At 39.2% G+C, this 27,692-nt stretch overlaps 1 protein-coding gene and 2 pseudogenes across 4 annotated transcripts in view; 2 read left to right on the top strand and 1 right to left on the bottom strand.

Moving 5' to 3' along the window:
* Positions 1–27,692, bottom strand: part of GLI3 (GLI family zinc finger 3) — a 310,853-nt gene that overhangs the window by 269,462 nt on the left and 13,699 nt on the right. For all 4 annotated transcript variants that reach the window (XM_016213240.2, XM_016213241.2, XM_087821074.1 and 1 more), the window contains exon 2: positions 27,236–27,400. In XM_016213240.2, the coding sequence (XP_016068726.1) occupies positions 27,236–27,359 (124 nt within the window). In that variant the 5' untranslated portion in view covers positions 27,360–27,400. The remainder of the gene's footprint in view (positions 1–27,235; positions 27,401–27,692) is intronic.
* On the top strand, positions 8,536–8,808 carry LOC148092233 (large ribosomal subunit protein eL27 pseudogene; annotated as a pseudogene).
* On the top strand, positions 21,941–22,586 carry LOC107537255 (high mobility group protein B1 pseudogene; annotated as a pseudogene).

Below are 27,692 nucleotides of genomic sequence, written 5' to 3'. Positions count from 1 at the left end.
AGGCCGGCACACAGACTCTCTCTGATGCGCTCCCTCTGAGCTCCAGTGCTGGGCAGCAACTTCAAAGGAACCTGGTACATTTTGGAAGGAACTAACTTGCCTCAAATAGGGGTGAAAGGTAGCTGGGCAGCTTTTTTCCACAGAGAAGAGCTGGCAGAGGCCACTGCTCCTTTGGCGAGCACTCCCCTCACAGAGCTGGCAGGCAGGCACCATATTTGAATCTCAAGCACCTGACTCACACCTTTGGGCCCACCCTGGTGATTCCCGGAGACCCCGCCACTCCCTACCTGCAAGTTCATCCAAGCCATTTCCAGTGGCTTTTCTATACAAGTGGCCTCTCAAGCCTCAAGCTTACGACTTTCCTAAAAGCTCTCAAACAAGCACTATCATGCCCCATACATCTTGATAAGTGGCGCCAGGCCTGGCACTATTGGCAGCCTGCAATGGTTCATAGCTTGGCCTCTCCTGGACAACACCAAGCCCAGCACAAGTAGTAGCCAACTACAGTTTGCTGTGTAGCTCATGCTGGGTTGCCCTGGGCAAGGCACTGGCAGAGGCTGACTTTGCACCTCCTAGGAGGCCCCAAAGCCAGTGCACCTGGTGGCCAGACTCGACCACGCTGGATTACAACCCTACCACATCCACAAGTGACACATTCAAGGGGCCCACCTCATGAACACCAAAGCTCCACTGAAGTAAATCCTGCTCCATAGGGTGTCTCCAGCACAGCAGATCTTTGGCTGTAGGTGCAACTGGTCCTCACATCCGATTGGCCTAGGGGTCAATTCCTCCCAGTGACACCAACAGCAACCAAGGCTCAATTATAACAGGAGAGAGCACACAGCCCACACAGGGGAGAAGGCCCAGCTAAGGTGACTGGGGAGGCTGAGTCACTGGACCCTACAGGACACCTACTACACAAAGACACTCTACAAATTCCAGGAGACACAGCAGCTCTACTTAATACATAGAAACAAACACCTGGCAGCAGCCAAAATGTGGAGGCAAAGAAACATCACAAAGGAAAGAACAGAAGAAATCTCCAGAAATCTCCAGAAAATAGAACCAAGCAAGCCACTAGATACAGAGTTCAGAATAATGATTATAAGGATGCTTAAGGATAATAGTAAGACTATTACAAAAACAAGTGAGACCACTGATGACTTAATAAAGTACCAATCAGAAATTAAGGCTACATGAACTAAAATGAAGAATAATTTACAGGGAATCAACAGTAGAGTAGAGGACACTGAGAATCAAATCAGCAATTTGGAACACGAGGAAACAAAAAAACACCCAACTAGAAGAGCATAAAGAAAAAAAGAATACAGAAATATGAAGATAGTGTAAGAAGTCTCTGGAACAACTTCAAGCGGCTCAACATTCGTATTATTGGGGTGTCAAAAGGAGAAGATAGCAAGAAATTGAAAACCTATTTGAAAAAGTAATTACAGAAAATTTCCTCTACCTGGAGAAAGAAATAGACTTACAAGTCCAGGTAGCACAGAGAGTCCCAAACAAGAGGAACCCAAAGAGGCCCACACCAAGACATATCATAATTAAAATGCCAAAGATGAAAGAAAAAGAAGGAATCTTAAAAGCAGGAAGAAAAAAGCAGTTAGTTACCTACAAGGGAGTAGCCATATGACTGTCAGCTGATTTCTCAACAGAAACCTTGCAGGCCAGAAGGGAGTGGCAAGAAATATTCAAAGTGATGAAAAGCAAGAACCTACAACCAAGATTACTCTACCCAGCAAAGCTATCATTTAGAACTAAAGGTCAGATAAAGAGCTTCTCAGAAAAGTAAAAGCTAAAGGAGTTCATCACCACCAGACCAGTGCTACATGAAATGTTGAAGGGTCTTCTTTAAGAAGAAGCTAATGAACAAAAGAATCTGGCAAACTACATGGATCCAGAGACATTGACACATGCAACAGACAATCATATTTCAGAGAGAAGAGGGAAGGAGGGTGGAAGGTGGTTAGAGATTAACCAAAGAAGTTATATGCATGTATACATAACCCATGGACACAGACAATAAAGGGATGAAAGCCTGGTGAGGGGGCGGGAGCAAGGTGGAAGGGGTCAATTGGGGGGGGAAATGGGACACCTGTAATACTTTCAACAATAAAAATAAATTTTAAAAAATAAAAATAAATAAAAATAAAAATAAATGAATGCCCTGCTACTGGAACAGGGAGTCCTACTGAGTACACAGAGAAAGATGTGGGCTTTGGCCATCTCTAGATTTACCATGTCAACACTCCCAATAGCAAGAGAATAGTTTACTACTCAGGCCTAACAACCTCAGGCTTCATCATGCCAGCCATGAAAGTAAGCTCCTGCCTCACACTCTGGACTAAAACAACTGTCTAACTGGGAATTACAGAACTGTAAGGACCCTTGAAGATTCATCCTGTGTTTACAGGATGCTCTTGCTCCAAATGACCTTCATTAAGCCTACACTGACATTCTGAAGGAAACCAGTCAAGATGGTAAAGACAGACTGTAGGTGGGAGCAGAGTAGAGTGAGTTAGGCTTCCAAAATCTCCATAAATTAAATAGAACCCACCAGAACCTAAAGATAATCTGTAGAACTCTATCCTCTAAAAGGAGTGATAATTCTCCTAAATCTTTTCCAGCTGTGGCATAAGGTAATTTTCAGACCTACTCATTCATTCTACACATATTTATTAAGCCCCACACTGTGTTGGCCTCCGTTCCAAGCAGAGGTACAGGGTAAAGGAGATGGGAGAGGATCTTGGTTCTTAGATCCTGGTGAAGAGACAGAAAGTAAGCACACAAACATAAAGAAAAAGAACTTTATAGAGCACTATGTTCTTGAAGGAAAAAAATAAAGGAAATGTGATAAGGAATGCAGGGCAAGAGTGGGGGGGGGCATGCAGGGAGGCCTCAAAGAGGACAGCAGGGAGCTGAGGTTGGACTACTAGAAGCAGGCAGGCATGCACAAGTCAGGACCAAACCCACTGGGCTGAGATTTCTGCCAATTCCATTTCCCATCTGAGTAGATGCCCTGAGACATAAGTTGTGGAGCCGATCCTAGGGTTGCTGACTCAGGGATGTGGGAGGACTGCATTACTGCACTCACAGGCCAGGACAAGTTCTCTTTATTCTCCAAAGATCCTCTACCTCATTCTCATGGTGGTTTGGCAAAACCTGGAATCAAGGCCTTCTAGGCAAATGGCTGTGGTCTCTTTAACAATCAAGACTATAGTATCTAAATCTTTGAAAATCTTTAAAAATCAGTACACCCCTCTAGTCTAACTTTGAGACACGCCACACATACACATACACACACATACACCATATGCAGATTAATTCTTCTGCATAGAAAAATGTAGACCATGATAGTTCAGAAACAATCAGATGAAACTATCAATGGTTTCAAAAATGTACAGCTTAAAATTCTCAAACCTTTCAGAATGTTTTTTGTTGTTTTTGGTTTTTTACTAAGGAAAAGACTGGGGACAATCTAGAATGACAAAGCATTTTTCACCCCTAAATTTACTTTAGATGGCATCTATAAAGTAGTCAGCCAATAACCAAAAACAAAAGATTACACTGCAAATACAAGGAACAGAGTTAGAAAACAGCCAATAAGACAGGCAAGAGGCAGCAGTCCTTTGAAAATGTATAACTTAGTCCAAATGTTAGATGTGGTTTTCACTATTCACCACAAAGTTGGGTTACTAACATTTTTTAAATTTCTGAAAATGATTTGCAGGCCACTGTCCTGCTTTAGAACAGATCAAAATTTTCCATTGTTGATATACAGATATTAGTATGCAGGGTAAATAAGAGGCAACAAGCAAGGTATCTAATTCTAATAAATTTAAGAAAATCACATTAAAAGCACATTGGAATTCTAATTTTCTTAATACACAACATGGACAGAGTGTGGGCAAACAACTACTGCTCCTCTCCCTTCAAGTCCACTGTCTCATCAAACAGGTCATAGGGCCAGATGGGCAGGTGAGGCCCAACATGCTTCTCCTGATGTCTCAGTCAGTTTTGTTTCCGTAGTCACAACTCCATGAGTTCTCCTGTGTGATGGCTGTTACTCGAAAACAGAATAAAGGTAAATAAAAGACTCTGTATATGTGTGTGTGTGTGTGTGCGCGCACGCGCGCACACATGTACATATGTGCAGGTGCCCTCCTTTTACCTCATGTAACTCAACAATATGGTGAACACTGTGATGACAGGCTGAGATAAAGAAGAAATGTACTAATGCTAAATATAAAGATCTATACTTAAGGCTGAAAGATAATACTAAAGTCACTTTCAGGACAGAGTGGCAGAAATATGACTTAGCAGTAGATGTGAACAAATACCTAGGCATGCATTTTCACCTCGTGAAGAGTGGATCAGTAATGAGATGTAGCTGCCCAAAGCCTACTTCAATCTCATGCAGTAATAAGAGGAGCACCGCTCTAGTGTACTATGTACTATCATACTGAGATGCATGTTCAGGCCCAGATGAAAGGACAGCAAACATTCAAAGCCACCCCAGAACAAGAAACAAACTAAAACGAAGAAAGGAAGTAGACCTTGGGGCCTTATTCTTCAAATATTTGTAAGTACGTGAAAAAAATTAGTTCTAACTTGTGTGAATCCAGAAGGCCAGAGAATCAACCACATTTTCCATGTGCCTGATTTAAAGTGCTTCTGAAGGAAATGGGGATGGGGAGGAGGCAGACAGTGTTGAAATTATGGGGAGGTAGAGCTTTTCCCCACACAAAGAATATTCTAGAAATGAGAACTATCTGAAAATGGAATGCAAGGCCTGGCAAGGGTTTCATTCCTTCTTAGCAGTGGTTGTGGCAGCATTTTTCAAGGCTCTTACCACCAGATTTGTACTGTAAAAAAGGGATGGACTCTAAAATCTATAAGACTTCCCACCACTAGGAGGTGATGGTTCTATACATTCTTCCACCTTGTGGGGGATGGATTATGGTGAGTATCTGTATATTAGTGCTCGTAACCACTAAAAAAATATTCCTCTTGCAAAAACAAAAAGAGAAGGGAGGAGGGTGGGAAGGAAGGAGATCAACTAACATGTGTCTTTCAATGCTGGCAACAACAATGGTAATAAATCTTAAGACATGCAGCCTTACTCATTAGAAGTTGCTCTCCAAAGACCCACTTTCACACGTAAGTGTTGTATTTGCTCCCCATCTAATCTTGATGGGGCACTGACTCTTTACTTTACCTAGGGGAGGGGGAGAGGACATTGGGAAGGAGTAGAACTTCCATAGCATCTAGGCATTTCCCAGTCAGGGAACACTATCTGTGTAATGCCTACCCTCAGCAAGGCCCTGCTTTGTACAGCTGATTGGCTATCATTTCAGCATCCTCCTGCCTCCTCAATAAGGGCCACCAATTTAGAATAAGAGGGGAATGGGATGGATTAGAAAACCTCCCCGAACTCAAAATCAGCTATGTCCCAAGCAGCTTTGCTCCCAAAAGATTTTAAGTCAGCATTTCACTAAACCTACCTTTGTACCATTTGCAACATTTGTTTCTGAAAATTGTTAGCCAATTAAAAATTATTATTTGCATTTGTGGGTTTTTTTTTAAATAATCTGTCTCCATTAAGGAAGTGTAACAGATATAAAAAGTGATGCTGACAGACTGGTGAATTCTACAAGTTTAAAATAAAAATGGCAAGAATTATTTTTTTGTGTCTGAAAGAATGGGTCTCATACTGGACCTGCTGGCTGGGCCACTTAGGCTGTGAGAGAAAGTTCAGGCTTTTAGACTTGTTCTGCCTCCCTCATGACTTCTTGGGCATTGCGAGCAAATCTCAAGAGAGAAGAATCTCATTCACTCCAGACTTTTCAGGGAAAAACAAATCACCATTTATATCTGGATTAGTTCAAGATAAACCAGTTTTGAGACACAAGGAGAGACTAAAATGCACAAATACATGAACCATTCCTAGGTGGATAGGAGGACTCCACAGTCCACATACTTTAGGATTTGAAGGACAATAGTGAGCTTTTTAGAATTAATATTAATGAAATAATAGGTGTCCAAAACTTGCTAGACATGAGGTAGAAAATGTTATGGCCATGGCTACAAGACAGGTGAAGTTCCTCATTCTGTGACCCAAAGCTTGGCCACCAACAATACAGTATGTTATGACTGCTCTATACTGAGTGTTTTTAGTCCCTTATAAAGTGTTTCGAGATACTCTCATTTGTATTTCAATGTAGACTTTTTTCAGTTTGTTGTGTTAAGATGGAATTACATGTTTCAATTTTCCATCCAATGGCAAAAAAGAATACATATTTTAGAGAGGAAAAACATGTGGTGTGGGGATACAAAAACAGAAAGACACATGCTCAAACATTTATGCAAATACACACACACACACACTTCATAGTGATTGGCAACTAAACTTCACAGAACAGAAATGATCATTTTTCACTTACTGAAAAAGCTGCCAATGCTTGATCTTTGATTTAAGACACAAAAATGTAGACACCACCCCTTCCATGGCCCACTCCCTCTTACCCTCTCTGAGTGTAAGGAGGCCAAGTGCCAGGAGAACAGGAGCCTGGGGGCAGTCCTGCTTCCAGTTCCAGCTATGGGACTAGAAAATCCCTTCTCTGAGCCTCAGTTTCCTTATCTATGAGTTTTTAGCACAGATGACCCTATTCAGTTCTGGCAGGCTATGATTTGCGGTGAATAAAGTGACATCTCAGAATAAGCACAATGAATTCCTCTGAAAAACCCAACATGAATTCTGCACCCCTCAACCAGAACGATTCTTTCTTTAGCTCCTAATCTCCTTTCCCAGACTTCCAGGCTGAACACAAGAAGTTCTTTATTTGGTTTAATAAAATGATCATGACTACTGAATTAAAAAATACTGAACCAAATTTCTTCAAAGAAAACAAAGATGCCTTAAATGCTCATCCTCACGCACCTCTTAAGTTATTTTTCAGGAAGCAATTTCTAGGACTTCACATGTGTATGGTCTCCACATCAAAATTCTCAAAGCTGTCACTCCATCATCATTAATATAAGAAGAGAACTAGTGTTGCCAGGGGAAATGTAGTCCTTTCACAGAGTTGTGAGAAAAGCATTTCAGGAGACTCACACGTGGGAGGGTGAGGTTTAGTGGTAAGATTCATCGGGGTGGAAATAGAAGGCTGCCCCTGGGTTCCCAGTGTCCCATTTCCATCATCCCACTATGGAAAAAGTCTTCATCAAGACCAGAAATAGTGCCAATCTCCAGAGATTCTGTGCCATGCCAAAGACTAGCCCATTTCACAGCCTCATCTAGTTCCCAGTTGTGCTCCTGTCTCCAATACCCAGGCTGAGCTTGGAGCCTGCATGAAGTAGCCATGTAGCTGCTAAGGCCACATGGTTGCTATGCAGAGAAAACACACAAACCAAGGGGATGAGTGCATGTTACCAGTGAGAGAGAGAAAGGGGCCTTTGTCTTTGTAAGGCTCAGGTTATATTATCTCGGGCTTGGGAAGGACCATGTCTTCTTCGAACTAACTAATCAACTTTCCATGCTTTCCAGGCTTCTGATGGGTCCACCCCCTAACCAATCTATTTCCTAGATCTTCTGGGCTCTGTATCCCTTATCCAATCAGATCCTCTTCCCAGGCTAGACAAACAGACCTTTACAGTCACGATCTTGACTCCTATTGCACATTCCTCATAGAAGCACCTTCCCCTGCACCATCTTGGCTTCTATTGCACAAGTACTTACCTCTCCCTGCTTCCCGGCCCCCCCAATCTAGTACTGAAGGGCAAGCTGCTCCTCAGACGGAGGAAGGGAGGGTGTTAATCCCTTTGGCAGGGCAATGCTTAGATTCCCCAGGGTACCTATGAATGCTACAAATTCATAGTAAAGCAGGCTTATGTTTCCTAGTTGATTACACTTAATAGTGCCTGCTTTCCTTTGCTCCCTTCCTTTATTAATATCTAGCTACCTACACTAACACCAGGAACCGTGAAATTGCCTACTTGGTCCTGTGGGCTGCACTGGGCAGGTGGCCCTATGGTGCTGAGGATGCCTGGAGTGCTATGGGTCTTCTAACACTTCTGAGGGTTTTCACAGCTTCCCTTTCCTTCCTCAAAGCCTCTAATCAAATGGTTGGCTCTGGTGCCAACTAGCCCCCATCCTTAGGTGCTTTCCAAAGTAACCTTATTAACATAACAAAAGACCTTTATCATTCCACACTTAGGAAATTCCAAGAGTTTTGGGAGCTGTGAGCCAGAAATTATGTAGGAAGACCAAATACAAATGAGAAACATATTTTGGTCATCTAAATGACCAATTACATACTTCTTATAAATCACAATATCACAGGCTATCATTTCAAATCAGTGATAGAACAACTAATGAACAATCATTTACCCCCAAAGAACTACAAATTTAAAAAAAAAGACTTCAGAGATCACCTTCCCCTGGTGTGAAAGGTTAGAGGAAGTGTGGTCCTTTCCTCTTCTGCTTAGGTCCAAGAGGCTACTGTTAAAACAGGCAAGTTTATGAAACCCTGAAAGGTGATGCTGGTCCCAGCCTGTCACAAAGCAATCCTCGTGGAGAACATTGATAATGGCACCTCCGACCACCCCTACAGCATGACCTGGTGGCTGGAATAGACTCCTATCCCCACAAAAGGGAAATTGCCAAGAGGTCAAAGATCAAGTCTTTTGTCAAAGTTTATACCTACAATCACCCCATGTGGACAAGGTACTCATATGGATATCCACTTGGACAAAACTGTCCTCAACAAGGATGCCTTAGAGACCCTGCCCTAAAATGCAAGGCCAGAAGGGAGGTCAAGTTCAAGTTCAAAGAGAGCAAGAACAAATGAATCTTCTCAGAAACTGTGGTTTTAGATCTTTTTTGTTTCAGTCATTAAAAATCCAAAAAATAAAAACTTCAACGGACACCCACAAAGGAGTATGTCCAAATGATCGATAAATATCTAAAAAGATGCTTAATTCCCTTATTCATCAGGGACAAATTAAAATCAGATTTAAATAGAACAGAAGGGCTAAAATAAAAAATATAGAAAAGAGCCTAGTGTTGACAAGAATGAGGAGCAAATCTGTACAAACGCCTGGGAAAACTATTAAGAATTATCATCAGCTAAAGCTAAGTATATGCACCCCCTATAATGCAGTCATTTCACTCTTTGGTATGTATCCAAAAGAAATGTGTACACAGGTTCACCAGGTACTTAAAAGCCAATGTTCTTAACAGCCAACTCTGGAAACCATCCAAATGCCCATCAGTAGTAGAATAAACAGAGCAAGCCCTTGGAACAGGAGGAATAACTGGCCAGGGAATGAGAAGGCCTTTCCAGGGACTGGTAGTGCTTTCTTCTTGATCAGTCTGCTGTTTATATGATGTGTTCACTATAGGAAAATTCATCAAGCTCTTAGCATATGCTATGTGTACTTTCTACCTCTGTATTGTATTTCAATTAAAATTTTAAAAGAACAAGGTGAAGTTTTCACCTATCATATTTTTTTTTAAAAGTATTTCACTGATGTTGACAAAGTATACATTATCTCTGAAAATTGTCATTATCTCTGAAAATGAACACTCATAAACATCTCACTGAAATAGAAGATGCTTCATTTCTTGGAGCTAATTTAGTAAGATTTCTTCAAGACAAAAAAAAGGTGTGTTGTTTTTGGATTTTCATCACATCCTCATTTACAATTAGAAAAAGAGAAGAAAAACATAGATGTCCAAAGATAGGGGATTGGCTGAATAGATTACATCACCATTAAGGTTGGAATCATGTGACCTCACTCATATGTGGAATCTACTGAACAAAATAAACCAATGAACAAAATAGATCCAGAGATACAGAAGCATGGAACAGACTGACGAATCTTAGAGGGAAGGCTGGGGGGGCAGATGCGGGGGTGGGGAATAACCTAAGAACTTATATGCATATGTGTATAACCCATGGACACAGGCAGTAGTGTGGTGAAGGCCTGGGGGTGGTGCAGGGTGAAGGGGATCAATAGGGGAAAGGGGGACATTTGTAATACTTTCAACAATAAAGATAAATTAAAACATAAAAAAGTAAAATTGGAAAAGAGTAGTACATGACATGGGAAATGCCCCCAGCACATGGTTACTTACACACGTAATACATGCCATAAAAAATGGAGAGGAGACTTCCAGCTCCTGCAAAGGGCTCCATGGAGAAGCAGATAGCAGATGATGGCCTAGGCAGGTGCCAGCTGGAGTCCCTGCTCATCAAAGGTGGTGGTAGAAGAACCACACCCCCTGTGGAGGGCATGCTCTGTGCCCCACACTCTCTGTCCTGCCATTGTCATAGCCCTGCAAGCATTGTGACTGGCTACATTTCAAGGGCTCTACAGACACGTTACCAGTGGATACTGCACTGAACAGAGCAGTGCTAAGAGACTGGGGAGCCAGAAAAGAAATGAAGTAGATTCCACATCAAGTGGTAAAAGGTGAATACATTCAGGATACATTACATTCAGTTTCCCCCCCCCCCTCTCAAAATATAACTGACATATAACGAAACAAAAAAAGAGAAGAAAATAAAGAAAGAAAACTAAAAATATACCAAAATGTTAACAAAGTTATCGCTGTGTGGTAAGATTCCTGGACATGTTCTGGTTTTTCTATATGCATTTCCAAATTTCCTAATGAGCACATATTCCTTAAAAATATAAATAAATAAACAAGCAAAAGAAAAGCTTAAGAGAGAGTAAAGCTGAGATAATATAGATAGTCCTAAGGTCGCAGACTATGGGGAGGGAACAGGCTGCCTAGATGTTGGTTAAGTGAAAGGTGCCCTTCATTTCTTCTATTCCTTTAGGTTCCATTTTCACTGAAATGCTTTCTAAAATGCATTATTTTAAAATTTTCTGTATAATGAACCACCTCATCTTGCTTAGAAGGTATCGCTTCTCAAGGTGTCCTGGGAAGTGCAGCATTCACCCAAAGTCCACAAGGCTTTTCTGGCCTCTGGCTCTGCACCCATCCCTCTGTATCTGAACAGCAACAGTAACAACACTTTCCAGGTTCCACCTATAAATTCCATTCTCAAAAATAATGACAAATATGGGTTACTTGAGAGGTTCCGTGTTTAGGAATCTGGTAATCAAAGTTTATTATAATCTTGGGTTTTGTTTCATTTTTCCACTCTAAAGAGTAAAGTAACTAAATTAGTATCAAAGAAATTTGCAAAAGTTCTCAGTGAAGCTGTGATGAAATATAACTACATGAAACCAGATGCCATACAGAAAACTATGCACTCTATGAGGATGTTGAAGAGATTTAAAAGAGGGTCACGTTCTGGGAAGAGTTAGTCACACAAATGTCAAAATGCCCCTAGCAGTCCCAAAGAAAGACTATGCCCATGTATTCCCAGAAAGTAAGTACAGGCAGTCAGGTTGGTAATGCGTGACACCAGGTCTAAATCAAGGACACACACATCTCAGATTTCAATGGATCGATTAGTTTCATGGCAGCTACCTGTAGTTATCAGCAATTCAGTCAAAATTGGGCAAAAACCTTCCTGCATTTGCACCTGAAACATCAATACAGACTGCCCTCCAAAATACCTGGAATGGTTTTGACTTAACAATTTGTAAGACTACATTTTGGCCTAAACAAAATCTTCAGTGGCTTTTAATCCAAGATAGATATACACAAGTAATTTATACAAATTATTTAAAGAGAATTGTGGGTTTTCCTTTCTAAACTTGGATTATATTTACTCATTCCTTTCAAGCTCCTCTTACTTACCAGACATCTTTCCTGTCATTTTAGGGAACTTAAAGTGAATGTCATACAAACAGAGTTTTTGAGGGAAAGAGCTCTTTAAATCAACCCAACTTCTTCATTAAAAGAGATAAAGTGATATGCAAGCAGAATCTTTGGAATCCTTAATGTGCATCCTCTATAAAGTAAGCTGGGTCACATCTGTGGTTACCACATCACATTTTATATGGGAAAGATTCAGCTTCATGGTCCCTAATCACTGAGAGGCACTCTTCTCACAATCATTCCTTCAAAGAGTTATTCTTCAATCAATATTTTCCTGAAGAAAGTTAGAGCTCCAAAACCTACCTGTACACCAATGGCTCTGGAAAATACTAAGTGATGAATCTCTTTAAGAACCTGAACAAAGAGGGAATAGGTACATGCCCATAAAGCACTGAATAAAATAATTTCAACGGATTGGCCCATTTTCTAAATCTATTCATGAAACCCAAGAGTTCCTGCATTGCTAATTAAATCCCTCTGTTCCACAAGATGGTTCATTGCTTAGTTGCCATGTTGGGCTTGAGGTAGCTGCCACTGCATTCAATGGTACTTGTTTCTAAACTGATGGTTGCCAGATGGGAAGAAGGTTTGGAGGACTGAGTGAAAAAAGGTGAATTAAAAAATATAAGTTGTTACAAAACAGTCACAGGGATGTAAAACACAGCATGAAGAATATTGTCAATAATATTGTAGTAACCATGTATAGTGCCAGGTGAGTACTAAACTTATCAGGAGCATCACTTTGTAAGTTATATAAATGTCTAACCACTATGCTATACACCTAAAACTAACATAATATTGAATGTCAACTGTAAATAAAAAATTTTTAATTTTTTTTTAAAAAATGATACTTGTTCCTGACTTTGTAGAGGCAGGAGCTAGGCTGTCTGTCCTAAGGCTTGGAAACTAACATCACCTTAATGAGAAAGAATGTCTATAAAAATTTAACTCTCTTTTTAAGCACATATCTCTTACTCATACTTAAAAATAAAAAGCACTATTCCCTAAAAAATTTAAGCAACATACAAAATTATACTAGCACATATTTGTAAGATTTGTACTTGTATCACTAGTGTACCCATGTGTTATGAAGTTTCTACATTTAAACATCGACTTTCTCCCTGTCCTAATCCACCCCTCAGTAGTGTGAAGACCATTGATCTAGTTTAGAATAGTGACAAAACAATATTTTGTAGCCTGGTTCCAGCTAATATAACCACTTCTTTCTTAAAGTAAGAAAATATTTTTCTTTCAACAACTTACTCTCAACCATAAACTTTTTGAAAGAGTAATAAGCAAAAGGCAGTTATTTTTAACTAATTTTTTTCTTCTAAAAAACAAAAATAAGAAAAGGAAAGAGATTTGTAAACCTTCTTATCTCTCTTTTCTTGTCATCTGTTGTTGGAAAGAGAAACAAGTATAGATAGTTTTCAAGATAGCCAGATGAAGGCTTAGCAACAGGTACATATAGGATGTGTTCCCCCTCTTCAGTCTAAAAAAACCAGCAAAACTACCTCATGCTATAACAACACTAGTCACAAGCAACAACAGTAACTGTTCTGCTGCAAGACTGCACACTGCCTTTCTCATATTACCCAGCCTATTTAATCCTTGGATTCCCAGATTTTCAACCAATATATTATATGCTGATACGTGTCTGAGAGAAGCATCTTTTTTTTTTTAATTCACCCAGTTTTTTGGGTCAAACTGTAGATGAAAATATTCTCAACTTGTGTGAAACTGATCAAAGAAAATGCTTTGAATTTATGTGAAAAAGTTTTCCATTAAGATAGGAGCTATTTTTTTCAAGCATGATTCTTTTTAATTGCGGAAAAGAGCCCAAAGGCTTTGTCAAGGGGCACATGTTTCCTATAAATCAAAACATAAATAAATGTGAGGTTATTTCACTAGGCATACATATGGTTTTTGCTAAGTAAACTCTATTTATAAAACATTGTTAGCCTCCACCGGAACTGCTGTCAACATTTATAGGATAGGAATTTTTCTACTGCTCTGAAACTTGCCAGCATTTGAAAACAAGCCTAGAAACATTAGTTTTTTAAGAAAGATTTGACTTTAACTTAATGTGAAATGGGCCACTGTGTGTTTTCTAGTTTTTAGAAGCTTGGAAGAAATCTTCAGTTGAATATTAGAAAATGTTGTTTTCCTTGCTAGAAGTTGCAATATTTTAACCATGACGTTGTATTCTTTCTGAAGTTCTTTTTCAGTTATAGGCAAAGGTCTGGGGTTATTTTTCTCATTATTGCCAATAAAACAAAAATATTCTGTGAAAAGGTAATCTTTGACAAATCCATTAAAACTGAGTATTCATAATTGCCTCACAATCTTCTCTGAAATGCTCATTTGCACGATCTCCTCCCTTTAGACCCCCTAGACTATAAACTCATTTATCAGTCCTACTCAGAGGGCAGTTCTCAAAACGAAGTTTTCTGTGAAAAGAATTAGCTATAAGCATGAAGCAATAATCTCTGACAACCAACGGTAAACCATAAAGGTAACAATAACTATAATAATAATTTACATTCACCGTTTTCCATTCAACTTTTCTTTCTGGGCTACTGTGTCTTCCAAGACAAAATTTTTTCCAATGCTTCTGCAATCAATCCCTACTCTAGGCAGATGTAAGCCAATAGTTACAGTGCAGTCATGACTGTTTCCGGAAAGAGACCTCTTGCTCTCTTTTGTTTTTTTATTATTTCCTTCCAAGGTGCATCTTCCCAGTTGTAAGCTTTGTCACCTCTTGTTATAGAATACATTTGTTTTATTTTTGAATGGCAGAGGGAAAACATTAAATAGTTCCATAAAAATAACTAAAAGGATTTTTAAAATCTAAAGTCATAAATTTCCAAGGTAATACAGCATTTAAATATATTTAATGATTACCTAATGCATAACTACCTGGACATGATTAAACTGCTTTGGAAACAATGTAAAGGTTTTCACTGCTAGGTATTGTACCAATTTTTATGGAGAATTCCAAAATACTTAACCCAGTTTATATAGAGAATTCTATTTCTCTGCAGTATACTTACAGGGAAAGATTGCTTATAAAATGCAGGCATGGCTCCAATAAACTTAAAAATAGACAAAGATCCAGAAGAAAAATACATTATTTTCTGTATTGTTCATTTTTGTAATTTTGTGGATTAACAGCTGTTACCCTAATGGTAGACACCAATTAATTTGACATTATAAAAAAAGGCAGAATTCTCCAGAACTTATGTTCCTAATCAATCACCAGAGATCAGTGACGTCATTAGAGCCTTTGATCACAGCTCCTCTTTAAAGCTCAGATGGGACTGGACTGATCCTTGCTGGCACTGAGAATACAGAAACACCTAGGAATACAATTCAGCATGAAACATGAGAAGACATCAGCAACCCCTTCTCTCCTTGGAGAGGAACAGAGAGCACATTCCAAAGGAGCCCAACACGAAACAATAGAGCCACCTCGTTAAATCCAAACCCAATTCCGATCTTACTAGGATTCCCAGAGCACTTTAAGAGAGAAATAGACAATATGCTACTTTTCTTTCAGTTTGGTCTTCCTTACCTACCGTGCCTACCAGGGCAAGCCCCAGATCCCTTCACCATGGGCTGGAGAAGATCTGTGGATATTTTTTCCCATTCTCCCCGTTACAAAGCACTTATACAGTTCAGAACTTCCCCTTCTACTTCTGTTTCGCTTAATGAGCCTTTACTAAAAATGCTAGTTACTCTACATCGCCAAAAAAGATAGTTCCTTGAATATAACGTTGGCTTTGATAATTTTAAAATACTTAAAAAGACTGCAATCGCTCAGAATGTTCTGATCTGAAATGGTCATTTTGGGAATGAAAAGTTTTAATTGACCTTTACTACTTTTGTTCCATTGGTGTTTGGGTTTTTCTCCCTCCTTATTTGTAATACCAATCTAAATAAGCTTTGTGAACACTGGTGAAATGTGGTTTATTATCTTCCTCATCAGGTGATCAATGATTTCATTAATAAGATAGATAACAAAACTGTCATATAATCGACACCGTTATGAAAGATGATCCTAGCTTCCCGTTCCATTTTCCAAGGTCCAGGGTTCTCTGTGGCAGCTCTGAGTCTATTCAATATTTCCCACAGACAGAGAAAAGTGAAAATCCATTTTGAAACCAATTTCAATTAGGATCCAGAAGCTGTTATCACAGGTGTCGCAGAATGGGCCGGTAAGTGGAAATGTCGCCTATCCATTCTGAAATGAAACCTTATCAGGGGCTACAAAGATGGCTGGGGACAGCCTATCTGTAAATTACTTTTCGTCCTGTGTTAACTCAACCTTAGTCCTGTCATATGGAATTCTTTCTACCCACTAGTAATAATCTGACTAGATACAGCACCCAAACAGTATTCAGCTGGACAGGGCTGTCCCCTTAAACATGGGTACAAATGCAAACACACTCAGGCCAGCCAGTGAGCAAAGGGATATGCATGCTTTAAATGACAGAACTAAAAGTTTATTATGGGAAATAAAAGAAGCCCGTCTCCACCCATTGCATTCCTGACGATTTTTCAATTGCAAACTCCAAGGCCCAGTCATTTCATTAATGCAGCATCCAAGTCGTGAGGCTTTTCTCTCACATCTTTCAGTGTCCTTTTAGCAAATTATCCCATGACGGCGGATTTATTCAGTCAAAGACCTCGGACTTTGAGAGGCAACAAAAGAATCAAGAGACTTTCTGGTCCACCTGCCTGGCGAATGATGAGGCAGGGAAAGTCTCCCCCAGAGAAACCAATCAAACCATTGTGTGGCACAGTCAGACCTTTTCAACTGTCAAGCCAGAGAGCAGGGGAAGAGATGAAAGAACAGGGAATGAAGCTACCATTTACGGAACCATGTGGGAATGGTCTCCTAAGATTTAATAATTGGGATGGAACTCAACTTTCTAGCACTAAAGGGAAAAAAGAGACTGAGAAGAGAGAAGAGTCAAAGAAAGGGGGGAAAAGGCAAGGAAGAAAAAAAAAGCAGCCTAAGTCAGACTAAGAATAACTTTTATATAAATATGTCCCCCACCTGAGATGAAGTCCTATCTGTAAAAGTAAAGGGAAAAAGAATGATGTTACAAAAAAAGAAAAAGAAAGAAAGAGAAAGAGAGAGAGAGAGAGAGATGGAGGGAGGAAGGAGGGAGGAAAAAGGAAGGCTTAAAGACTTTGATATCTTTCCTCTAGGTTAGAGCTGCATTAAATGTTCTGATTCTAACCATCTTGTGCAATTAATTCATAGTAGCAAAACAACAACAACAAAAGCCCTCATTAATATGGCTGCCTTGTAGTTTTAAGTATAAAATGACATTTTAAATTGGCCTAAAAGGAAACAATACATTGACCAGACAAAAAAACTCAGACTGTCATACACTAGGTTATATATTTCGGGGCAGTGTTCAAGTACGTTTTAGTTCTAATGAATGCTCAGGAACTACTTAAATAGAAAGGAAAAAAGTAAATTCTACTAAGAGGATCTAAAAATCATGGCGTTTTAAAAAACTCAAACATAAAGTGAAATACAGTCAGATAGTAACAGCAGTTCTAATGCTTTCTAATAGTACTGGTGACTCATACTATATGTATTACCATACCAAGTTTAAAAAATAAGTATCTGTTGAAATTCTGGAGGTGCTGGAAACTATTCTGTTTGATTGTGGTGGTGGCCACATGATTTCATGGATTTGTCAAAACTCACAGAACTCTACACCAAAAAGAGTAAATTATGTTGTTTGTAATTTTTTTAAATAAATAAAAATTACAATTGATCTATTTGGAAAGATTTCCATGTAAACAAGATGAGGTTTTTACTTTCATCATGGCCTCACCTCCTTCTTCTCTGCCTGGTACCCTCAAGTTTTCCCAGTGCTCAGCCACACATATTCTAGCATTCCAGTGTGTAAGCTACCTGGAAAAGTGAGCACTCCCCCTGACCGTGGGGCTCAAAGTGGTACAAGGATGGAATGCCACTGCACTACCTCCCCAGAGGGAGGCTGTCCTCCGACAAGCACCATTTTGCCCCTGAGCTTCCCCTCTTCAGTTGCTATTTCTGATTCTGACCAGTTTGTTTCTGGAAATATGAAATACCCACATCACATGATCACAAGTAATCAAGGGCAACCCAGAAACTTTCCACAAGCAGAACACTTTTTACTCCAGAGTTTGGGAAACTGTGGCAAGATGAGGTTGATATTTATTCCTGATTTATGTGAGCACCCAAGAAGTGTTTTTTTACAGGAAAAATACAATAGCTATATACAAGAGAAAAAAGAAGACTTCAGGGAAGCCCATTAGCACAGAATTACTGATTTCAACCTGAAACTTTAATGAATGAGAAGTACACCTTAAAAGTAACTGAATCCGTAAATCCAAACTAGTGCCAATTTTAGGAGTAGTGGTTTGAGGTACTGTTTCCTAATCCCAGCTCCTATTATCAACTTGACTGTTAAGCTACATCCTGATGACCACCACATTTTAAGGACTGTCCATTAGCCAACCCCACTAATTCTCGCAGATTACAGCTTAACTACTCATAGATCATTAACAAACGATATTATACTGAAAGGAGTTAGATTTAACATATAAGTGAATTAAATCCTACCAAATTATATCCAGTAGAAGCTATTAGTATTACTAATAATAGCTAACATGTTTGGGAACTCACTCTACCAGCCTTAGAAATGTTAAATAATTACCCCAAGAACACACAGCAATTAAGTGGTAGAGCTAGAGTTCAAATCCTGGCATTAACATCAACACTATAGCTATGCTACACATGTCCCCTGCCTACACTGAGCCAAGTAAAGTTCTGGCAGACCTGTGTACTGTGCAGGTCTCAGTATCTGCTGAGAACCTTCGAGCACAAAACAATGAATGGGAGATGGGGGCTGGCATGAGGAAAATACAAAACAGGTACTACTCTCAAAAAGTTCTAAGTAAAATGTAAAAATTGCCCAGCCGGGCATGGCTCAGCGGTTGAGCATCGACCTAGGATCCAGGAGATCAGGGTTCGATTCCCGGTCAGGGCACATGCTCGGCTTGCGGGCTAGGCAGCCGATCAATGACTCTCTCATCATTGGTGTTTCTATCTGTCTCTCTCCCCCTTCCTTTCCCCTCTCTGAAGTCAATAAAGATATGTTTAAAAAAAAAAAAAAGTAAAAATTAAGTATTATGGGGGAAGAGAGAAATGAATAAGTGACGCACAGGGAATTTTTAGGGCAGTGACACTATTCTATGTGATAGTGTAATGGTAGCTACATAACATTATATATTTGTCAAACCCATAGAATAGACAACACAAGGAGTGAATCCTAATGAAAACTATGCACTTAAGTTAATAACAGTGTATCAATATTAGTTCATCAATTGTAAAAATGTGCCACACTAATGCAAAACATTCATAACGCAGGAAATTGTGTGGGGGATGTGCAAATTGTATATAGGAACCCTGTACTTTCTGCTCATTTTTTCTATAAACCTAAAACTTCTCTAAAATATAGTCTATTAATTAGAATAAAACATAAAATACCCAAAAAAATCAAGTGTTATTAGGTAATTCCCAAAAGGACACAAAACTATATGGAGAAAAAGAGATTGAGAACATACATTTGAGAATAATTTAGACATGCACTGATGTTAGGAAAAACACTTGTTCTATGCAGGAACAATATGAAATAAGGCAAAAAGCCCCAGAAGTTAGCAAAGCATAGGTTATGAATGGACAATATAGTGGCAGCATATCAAATTGGAAAGTCAGACTGGGGTCAGATTTTGGAAGTAGCTGGGAATCATTGAAGGTTCTAGAGAAGGGGTGCATAAGCAGAACAGTAAAAAGATTAATATGGCAGGAGCAAATGCCATGAAAGAGAATAGTAGAAACCAAAAGCAAGGTGATTGGATAGAACCGTTGAGCTGCAAGAATTTTTAAAACATGCAATACTTGACTGTTTAGTCTTTTCCCTTAGATTGTCAAATAAAAAAATGACAATAACCAACACAATAGCCATCTGGTATGAATGAATCAAAATTCACTGTCAGATGGGCAAAGAATATATTTTTGGTGTGCCACAGAATTTTAATTAGTTTATGTGTGCCGTGAGATAGAAAGGTTGAAAACTGCTGGGATAGAAGGTTGCTTTAATTGTCCAGGAATGAGGTAGTAAGATTTTAAATAGCACAGTGTATTAGCTGGCCTTAAGGGAAACATGGGTGAGTAATTACAGAGGAAAATCTACCAGGACCTTAAAATTGGTTTGTACATGGGAAGCATGAGAGGAAGGGGTCAAAGGTGACTGTGTGGCTTCAAGCCTGGGTGACCACAGAAAAGGAGATATACTCAGCCAAAATAAGAATACAGAGGTTGCTGGGGTGCAGGGACATGTGAGTTTGGAGCTCCAGAGAGCCAGGGTTTTTAGGAGAATCAGATTATTCATTATTAGTTAATTGGTTTAAAAATGTGAAATTTCTTTTTAAAATAAAATCTAATTTTAATACAGCACAAACCACCCTATAAGTGGGTATCACTGACCTAAAAGGAAACAGCCCCAGAAAAATAATCAAGGGACATGCATAAGCTGTTTCTAATGCAAAACCATACAATCAACACCAGTTTTCAATTAAAGAAATCAAAATAAATTCTCTGAAAATTATCTTCCCTATTTTCTGACTTAAGAAGGCATTCAGAAGGTAGAGAAACTTTTTTTGATACATCTTTTCTGAAGGTGTGCAAATCTGGTCACATCTGGAATTTGTGAAACATCTTGAACTATTTGTCCAGCAAATTCAAAATTAACTTTGCCAAACATGTTTTCCTTAATTTGAAAACCTATATGTGTTTTCAAAAAAAACCATAATCCTTTTGTTTGGATTCATAACATTTAACTTATCCACATGATTTCTCTTATTAACAATGGCTGGCATTTACTAAGATCTTACTATGTGAGGTGCTTTTAGAATGGCACAGGCACTGCCTCACATAACCCTCTCAGAGCTCTATGAAATGGGTCGAGCTATTATCTTGGTAAACAGATGAAGAAACTGACACTGTGAGAAGTTAATTTCCCCACACTCATAGAGCTAATCCTTGGTGTTGCCAGAATTCAACCCAAGCTTTCAGATACCAAAGCCTGTGGATGCTCCTAACCAATACCTTACAATGTAAAATCTATTTTATCTGCCAGTCCTTTCTATCCGTCATGTGCCAGGAAGTGGGATGTGGCCAAGAAAAAAGGGGTTGGACATCTAAACAGACAAGAAACCAAAAAAAATCACAACCTACCTATGGGTATGAACTACACAAAACTTAGCCATTTACTCCCAGCCTGGAGGCCAACAGAAATCACAATTGGTACCCATGTATTGGGCAGTTTAAAAGCAAATCACAAGTTCAAGGGGAAAAATAAAATATCTTCTTATTTGCAGACCATTCATACCACTGTCCCCTTAAAAACCTCAGAAAAAGCCCTGGCCAGGTGGTTCAGTGGGTCGGAGCATCATACCATACACCAAAAGGTTGCGGATTCAATCCCAATCAGGGCACATACCTAGGTTGCAGGTTTGATCCCTGATCATGGTTCATGCAGGAGGCAGCCGATCCATGTTTCTCTCTCACACTGATGTTTCTCTCTCTCTCTCTAAAAATCAACAAAAACATATCCAGGTAACGATTAAAAAAACAAAAAACCACACGCAAAAAAATTTTTAAGCAAAGAAGAACCAAGCCCTTCTTTTTGAAAGAATCAAAGTGAGCAGGGAACTTCCTCTCTGTTATTAATCTATCACCTTTGGTTTCATATTGCATCACCATTAGTATAATCATTTCGGCTATCACTTTAAGTTGATAGTTCCCATATATCAGATCCCATAAAAGATCCTAAGACCATAGCCTACACGCGTTTATTATTAGTTTCTTTTTTAAAGCAGAGTAGTAGGTTAATAAGAAATCTCAGACAGAGTAGAGAGAGTGAGGAGGCTGCATCTAGCTCCAGCTCTCATAGCCATTGCAGTGCATTGAACTCCACAGAGACAGCGCCCGGGCAAATGCAAGCCAGACAGGCATTGGGAGACTCTGTGCTCTCTGAGGAAAAGTAATTAAACTTGGGCAAAGGGGATCCTAAGAATCCAAGAGGCAAAATGTCATCATATGCTTTCTTTGCGTAAATTTGCCAGGAGGAGCACAAGAAGCACAGTCCAGATGCTTCAGTCAACTTCTCAGAGTTTTCTAAGAAGTGCTCAGAGAGGTGGAAGACCATGTTTGCTAAAGACAAAGGGAAATGTGAAGACAACATGGAAAAGGAGGACAAAGCCCGTTATGAAAGAATTGAAAATTTATATTCCTCCTAAAGGGTAAACAAAAAAGAAGTTCAAGGATCCCAATGTAATCAAGATGCTTCCTTCAGCCTTTTCCTTGTTTTGTTGAGTATCACCCAAAAATCAAAGGAGAGCATCACGGCCTGTCCATTGGTGACGCTGCAAAGAAACTGGGAGAGACGTGGAATCACACTGCTGCAGGTAACAAGCAGCCTGATAAAAAGAAGGCTGCTAAACTGAAGGAGAAATACGGAAAGGAGATTGCTGCATATGGAATTAAAAGAGAGTCTGATGTGGCAAAAAAAAAAAAAAAAAAATAGGCACCATCAAGGCTGAAAAAAGTAAGAAAAAGAAGAAAGAGGAGATAGGTGAGGAAGATAAAGAGGATGATGAGGAGGAAGATGAAGAGGAAGAAGATACTGACAATGATTAAGTTGGTTCTAGAGAAGTTTTATTTTTCATCTATGAAGCGCAGATACCCTCCTGTACACAACTCACTCCTTTTGAAGAAAAAAAACTGAAATGTAAGGCTGTGTAAGTTTGTTTTTAAACTGTACAGTATCTTTTTTTATATAGTTTACATACTATCAAATGTGTCTTTAGATAGTCCTGTCCTGGTGGTATTTTCAATAGCCACTAACCTGCGTGGTACAGTATGGGGGTTGTAAATTGGCACGGAAATTTAAAGCAGGTTCTTGTTGGTGCACAGCACAAATTAATTATATACGGGGATAGTAGTTTTTCATCTTCAGTTGTCTCTGATGCACCTTATAAGAAATCATTGTTGTTCTGTTAACTGAATACCACTCTGTAATTGCAAAAAAAAAAAGGTTGCAGCTGTTTTGTCGACATTCTGAATGCTTCTAATACAATTTTTAATTTAAAAAAAATTATCAGATCACTCCTTCAAAAAATATTCATAGGCCAAAAATGAGAGAAAACACTTCAAACTGAAAAGTCAATATTTGCAAGTCACTGAAGAAAATTTTATTACTTACAAAACACAACATGTAGCTTAGAAATCTATAGCAGAAGCAAACAGATTATTAAGGCATTTTACTTATAGTATTAGCATATTATCAGATTTTTAAGTGCATTCTTTATGTAAAAGACACCATTTTAGATTCCAAAAATGATCACTTAATCACAATCATGTTTAACAAACATTCAGAAAACTAAATGTTTCTCCTTTGTCATTTATGCTTAATAAATAGTAACGCTTAAAAACTGTGGCACGTGAATCACACATTATGGTTCCTGAGTAAGAGTAGTGAATGCTTTATATACAAAAATCAAATTTGCCTTGTTTTTTTCCCCATACAAGATTTAGAACACAGTTTTTAATTTGTGTTAAAGTTCAGTGTTAAGAGGCAAACACTTACTTAAAATGCTGTTCAAGGTTCTTGAACCATACATTTTGGTTGTTATCTGTTTAAACAAAACTATATGAATGTTATTCTAGTAGATACTCAGTTGAGGAAAGAAAGAAAAAAGATCTGTAAGGACATGCAGTGGAATGTGCATGGTCTGGCTGGAAAGCTCACAATCAGGTACAAATTACAGCACAATAATGGCTGGAAAGTTAATTAAGTCAACCTAACACAGCACTAATAACAAAACTTTTTTTTTTTAAATATATCTTTATTGATTTCAGAGAGAGGAAAGGAGAGGGAGAGAGAGAGAGAGAGAAACATCAATGATGAGAGAGTCATTGATGGGCTGCCTCCTGCAGGCCCCGGACTGGGGATAGAGCCCGCAACCCGGGTATGTGCCCTGACCAGGAATCAAACCCCAATAGCCTGGATCCTAGATCAATGCTCAACCGCTGAGACACACCCGGCCGGGCACAAAACATTTTTGTTTGTTGTATTTTAATTGTGGACAGGAGAGAAAATACATCTACTACATTCTTTTGATTCTTGGTGCTGAACTAATTGTCAATTGTTCATTTACAAATTTCTGAATTTCAGAGCTTTGTAAAGGAGGCAGAAGAAACCCCCGGAAACAGTAGTAACCGGTACTACCTACTATAGGATCCAAAGGATTTTAACTTCCTTTTTGTGAATTGCCTTATTACCAAAATCCAAGCACTTCTGAAATGTTTGTAGGAAAAAAAAAAGAGAAAGAAAGGGAGACGGAGACAGAACAGATGGATGGACCGATGACCATGGCAATGACAACCACCAGCCAGCACACACACAGTGTGCCAACCTTTGAAAGGCCACACCCATGAGCTCTAAAACCCAAGTGGGGCACAAGACTAAAGCCCACATACTAGCTATGTGATCACTTCAGAGTGCAGAGGAAAGTGTGCAGCTAGGTAGAAGCTGGCAGAACAAAGAAAAAGCTGGGCCATCCCACCCCCTGAGCATGATTCTTGAGCTGTAAAGAAATTCTGAACTAGTTCGATGAAACCTGCATAGGATTCAGTTAAAAAGGTCATTATCATAATTAGCATTGCTTACCGAAAGCAATCACCAAGAAAGAGGTTTATATATTCCTTTGTTTTACTTTTCCCATCTTTAATTTTTTATGCTGGTTTTCCTGGAATTTTCCAGTAACATTCCATTCCATGCTTAAAAACAACACTTCTATTTTTCTTTTATTTGGATGGGGTCTTTATGTTATCCCAATATAAAAAGTAGTAAATCCTTTAGAAGAAACAGGAACACTGAAAAAATGATGAGAATTATCAGGATTTCTAAGACAGCTATCATTTATGCACGCGCCCTGCAAACATGACTAATGAGCATCTGCCCCCAAAAGGGACAGTTTTTATACCCATTTAGGAGGGCATGTGTGCTTCAAGGACACAGGTTGCTCAAGGAGGGAAGCCACTGGCATTTCATTTAGAAATCAGTTCTGTGGTTATTTCAGACCATAGGAATAACTTTGTAAAACATGAATGCTCCTTCTTTGGCTAATGTTCTTGAAGAGTTTCCTGCCTGCCACAGGCCTGTTAGGTTTCTTCTGTTCTTAGTCACCCTAAATGGGTTCATAAGGGCAACCCATGGTCAAAGAGTGGCTGAAGACCAAGGCAGCAGCACCAAACTCCTCCTGAGCATGTGTGTGGGTATGGGAGTGGCAGAAGCAGCAGCCCCTTCACGAGAACACACCACTCTTGTTACTCTGCTGAAATTCACAGAAAGAACAGTGGTTCATAGAAGCTGCCCAACTCACACTCATTCTCACCTCTTCTTTCACACACATCCACATCCCTCATGCACATTCACACTCACACACATAAGCTACAAAGGAAACCAAAAGTTGATGTTCCACGTAATGCACAGAAAGTGCTAATTCCTATAAAAGTACTATTAAAATTACCAAATAAGTAACACTGCATGTACTAATTCTACTTCTGAAATAAGTTTGTCTTTTAAAAATTCCAGGGGGAAAAAAAACAAGGGCCCGGCCGGGAGTGGCTCAGCGGTTGAGCATCGACCTAGGATCCAGGAGATTGCAGCTCAATTCCCGGTCAGGGCACATGCCTGGGTTGCGGGCTCGATCCCTAGTTGGAGTGTATAGGAGGCAGCCGATCAATGACTCTCTCGTCATTGATGTTTCTATCTCTCTCTCATTCTCCCTTCCTCTCTCTGAGACCAATAAAGATATATTTAAAAAAAATAAACAAAATAAATAAACAAAGGTCACATGATTTTTAAAGGAGAAATTATGCCTTCTATAACCACATTGGAAGAATAGTAAAAATATGTGGCCCAATTAAAATAGTTCTAGTTCTGACTTCAAACACCAAAAATAAAGGGAGAAATATAGATATATATTTCATATGTATATAAAGTAAATTCATTATTTTAATGAAGACATAAATATATCTCCCTAAGAATCAATTCAAAACAGGACTAATTAGCCAGCAGGTTTAATACCAGCCAGCCCCTCCCCTCACCCAGTCAAGCAATCAATGCACCCTGGTGACATCCAGGAAGGACACCTGACAAACACATGCTTGCCATGGACAAGGATTGCCACAGAGAGGGACAAGAACCTCAGAATGTTAGCTAAAGCAGGACAGGAAGGTGCAGCTTTTTTACTGGATTTCTGCCCTTAGAGTCTACAGTTCTTGCGCTGCAGTTACCTTCCAAGGCAGATTCTGACTCTCCAATTGTATGTAAAAAATTATAAATCAACCTAGTAAAATCTTTCTTGGAATAAATAAAACATAAGCCCACTGGGAAGGAGGTAGCAGGTTAACTCATGCAAATCAGTTTGCCCAGATATGCAGTGTTCAGGCAAGGGAGAACAGGGCAACCAGGGCATGTGGAAAAGTAGAGTGCAATTCGGGGAGGCCAGGGTGGTTATTAACTCTACAGTCTGCAAAGGCAAAAATGGACCACAAGGGTAAATGCAGGGAAAGAAAGTAAAGGTTACCACTGGCGTATACAGGCTGTTTTTTCCAGAAGGGGCTCTGGAATTCATTTTCAATGTTCCACGCTTGACTTGAAATGCCTCTTAACACTTTGTTTAGGCTGTTAAAATAGCTTATAGAAACAGTGACTCTGTTATCTCTGAACACAAATTAAGTAAATTAAATTTTTATAAGCCAACAGTAAGACCTGTATCTCAGATAGTAATGTTACCTTGAGGTTCAACCATTAACAACTTCTAAACTCCTTTAAAGTGGATTGACTACTTGGAGTTGGGGGTAGGGAAATCCTGTCACTAATTTTGACAAGGCAACTTTTGTGTGTCTTTTGTAATAAATAAGTTTTTTGACTAGTGTAGACTTTCCAAGTGCAATGAAAAGGATTCTGAACTCCTGCCAGACCAATCAAAATGATTTCCAAAATGCCAAAACAGGAACTTTCTGTAATAAATAACCTATCACATATACATCTCAAATTAGAAAATTATAAAGAAAATGTGTTGTTTTGGTATCAAAATAGGGATTACAAAAGCCTGTCCATCCCACACCCCCCCACACACACACTTCACCTCCATTTGCTGTCTTTAGCCCTTATAGAAACAACACTGGTCCAGGTGCAGATACTCAATTCACAAGGAATGCAGAGAACATAAAAATGACTGTAGAGTTGGCTGCTGGTAATCCCTAAGGCGGCTTACCATTGGAAGTAGTGCTGGAGGCCACGGCTTTCTCACTGACATCTGTTCGAGTGGAGCATTTTACTACAGAATTCTCAACTTTTTTCTTCTCAGTGGTCAGGGAGCTGTGGGACTGGGCCTCCATGATGCCTTCTCATTACTTCAGCTCTCTGGCATCAGGAACACCTAAATAACAACAACTTCAAATAAGAGTGGGAAACATCTCACTCAAAAGCCCACTTTCCCTCTCACCTGAAGAGGTACCTACCGCATTAGCAAATTCAAAATGTGGTTATGCCTTCCTTATGTTTCCTTGCAAAAAATGCATCAAAGTTTTATTAACAAGCCAGTCAAATTCTGTCTGCACATGCAAAAGGAGAACAGAGGGCAATGTCCATAATGTGGGACTTTCCCCAAATTCCTACTGGGCATTTGTTATTAAAAAGTCTAAGTATCTCAATTTACAGCTGTGTTTATA

The sequence above is a fragment of the Miniopterus natalensis genome, chromosome 10 (assembly GCF_054644295.1).
Source record: "Miniopterus natalensis isolate mMinNat1 chromosome 10, mMinNat1.hap1, whole genome shotgun sequence".
NCBI lineage: Eukaryota > Metazoa > Chordata > Mammalia > Chiroptera > Miniopteridae > Miniopterus > Miniopterus natalensis.
The sequence above is the reverse complement of the archived record's forward strand: the minus strand, read 5'-3'. Positions and strand labels throughout refer to the sequence as shown.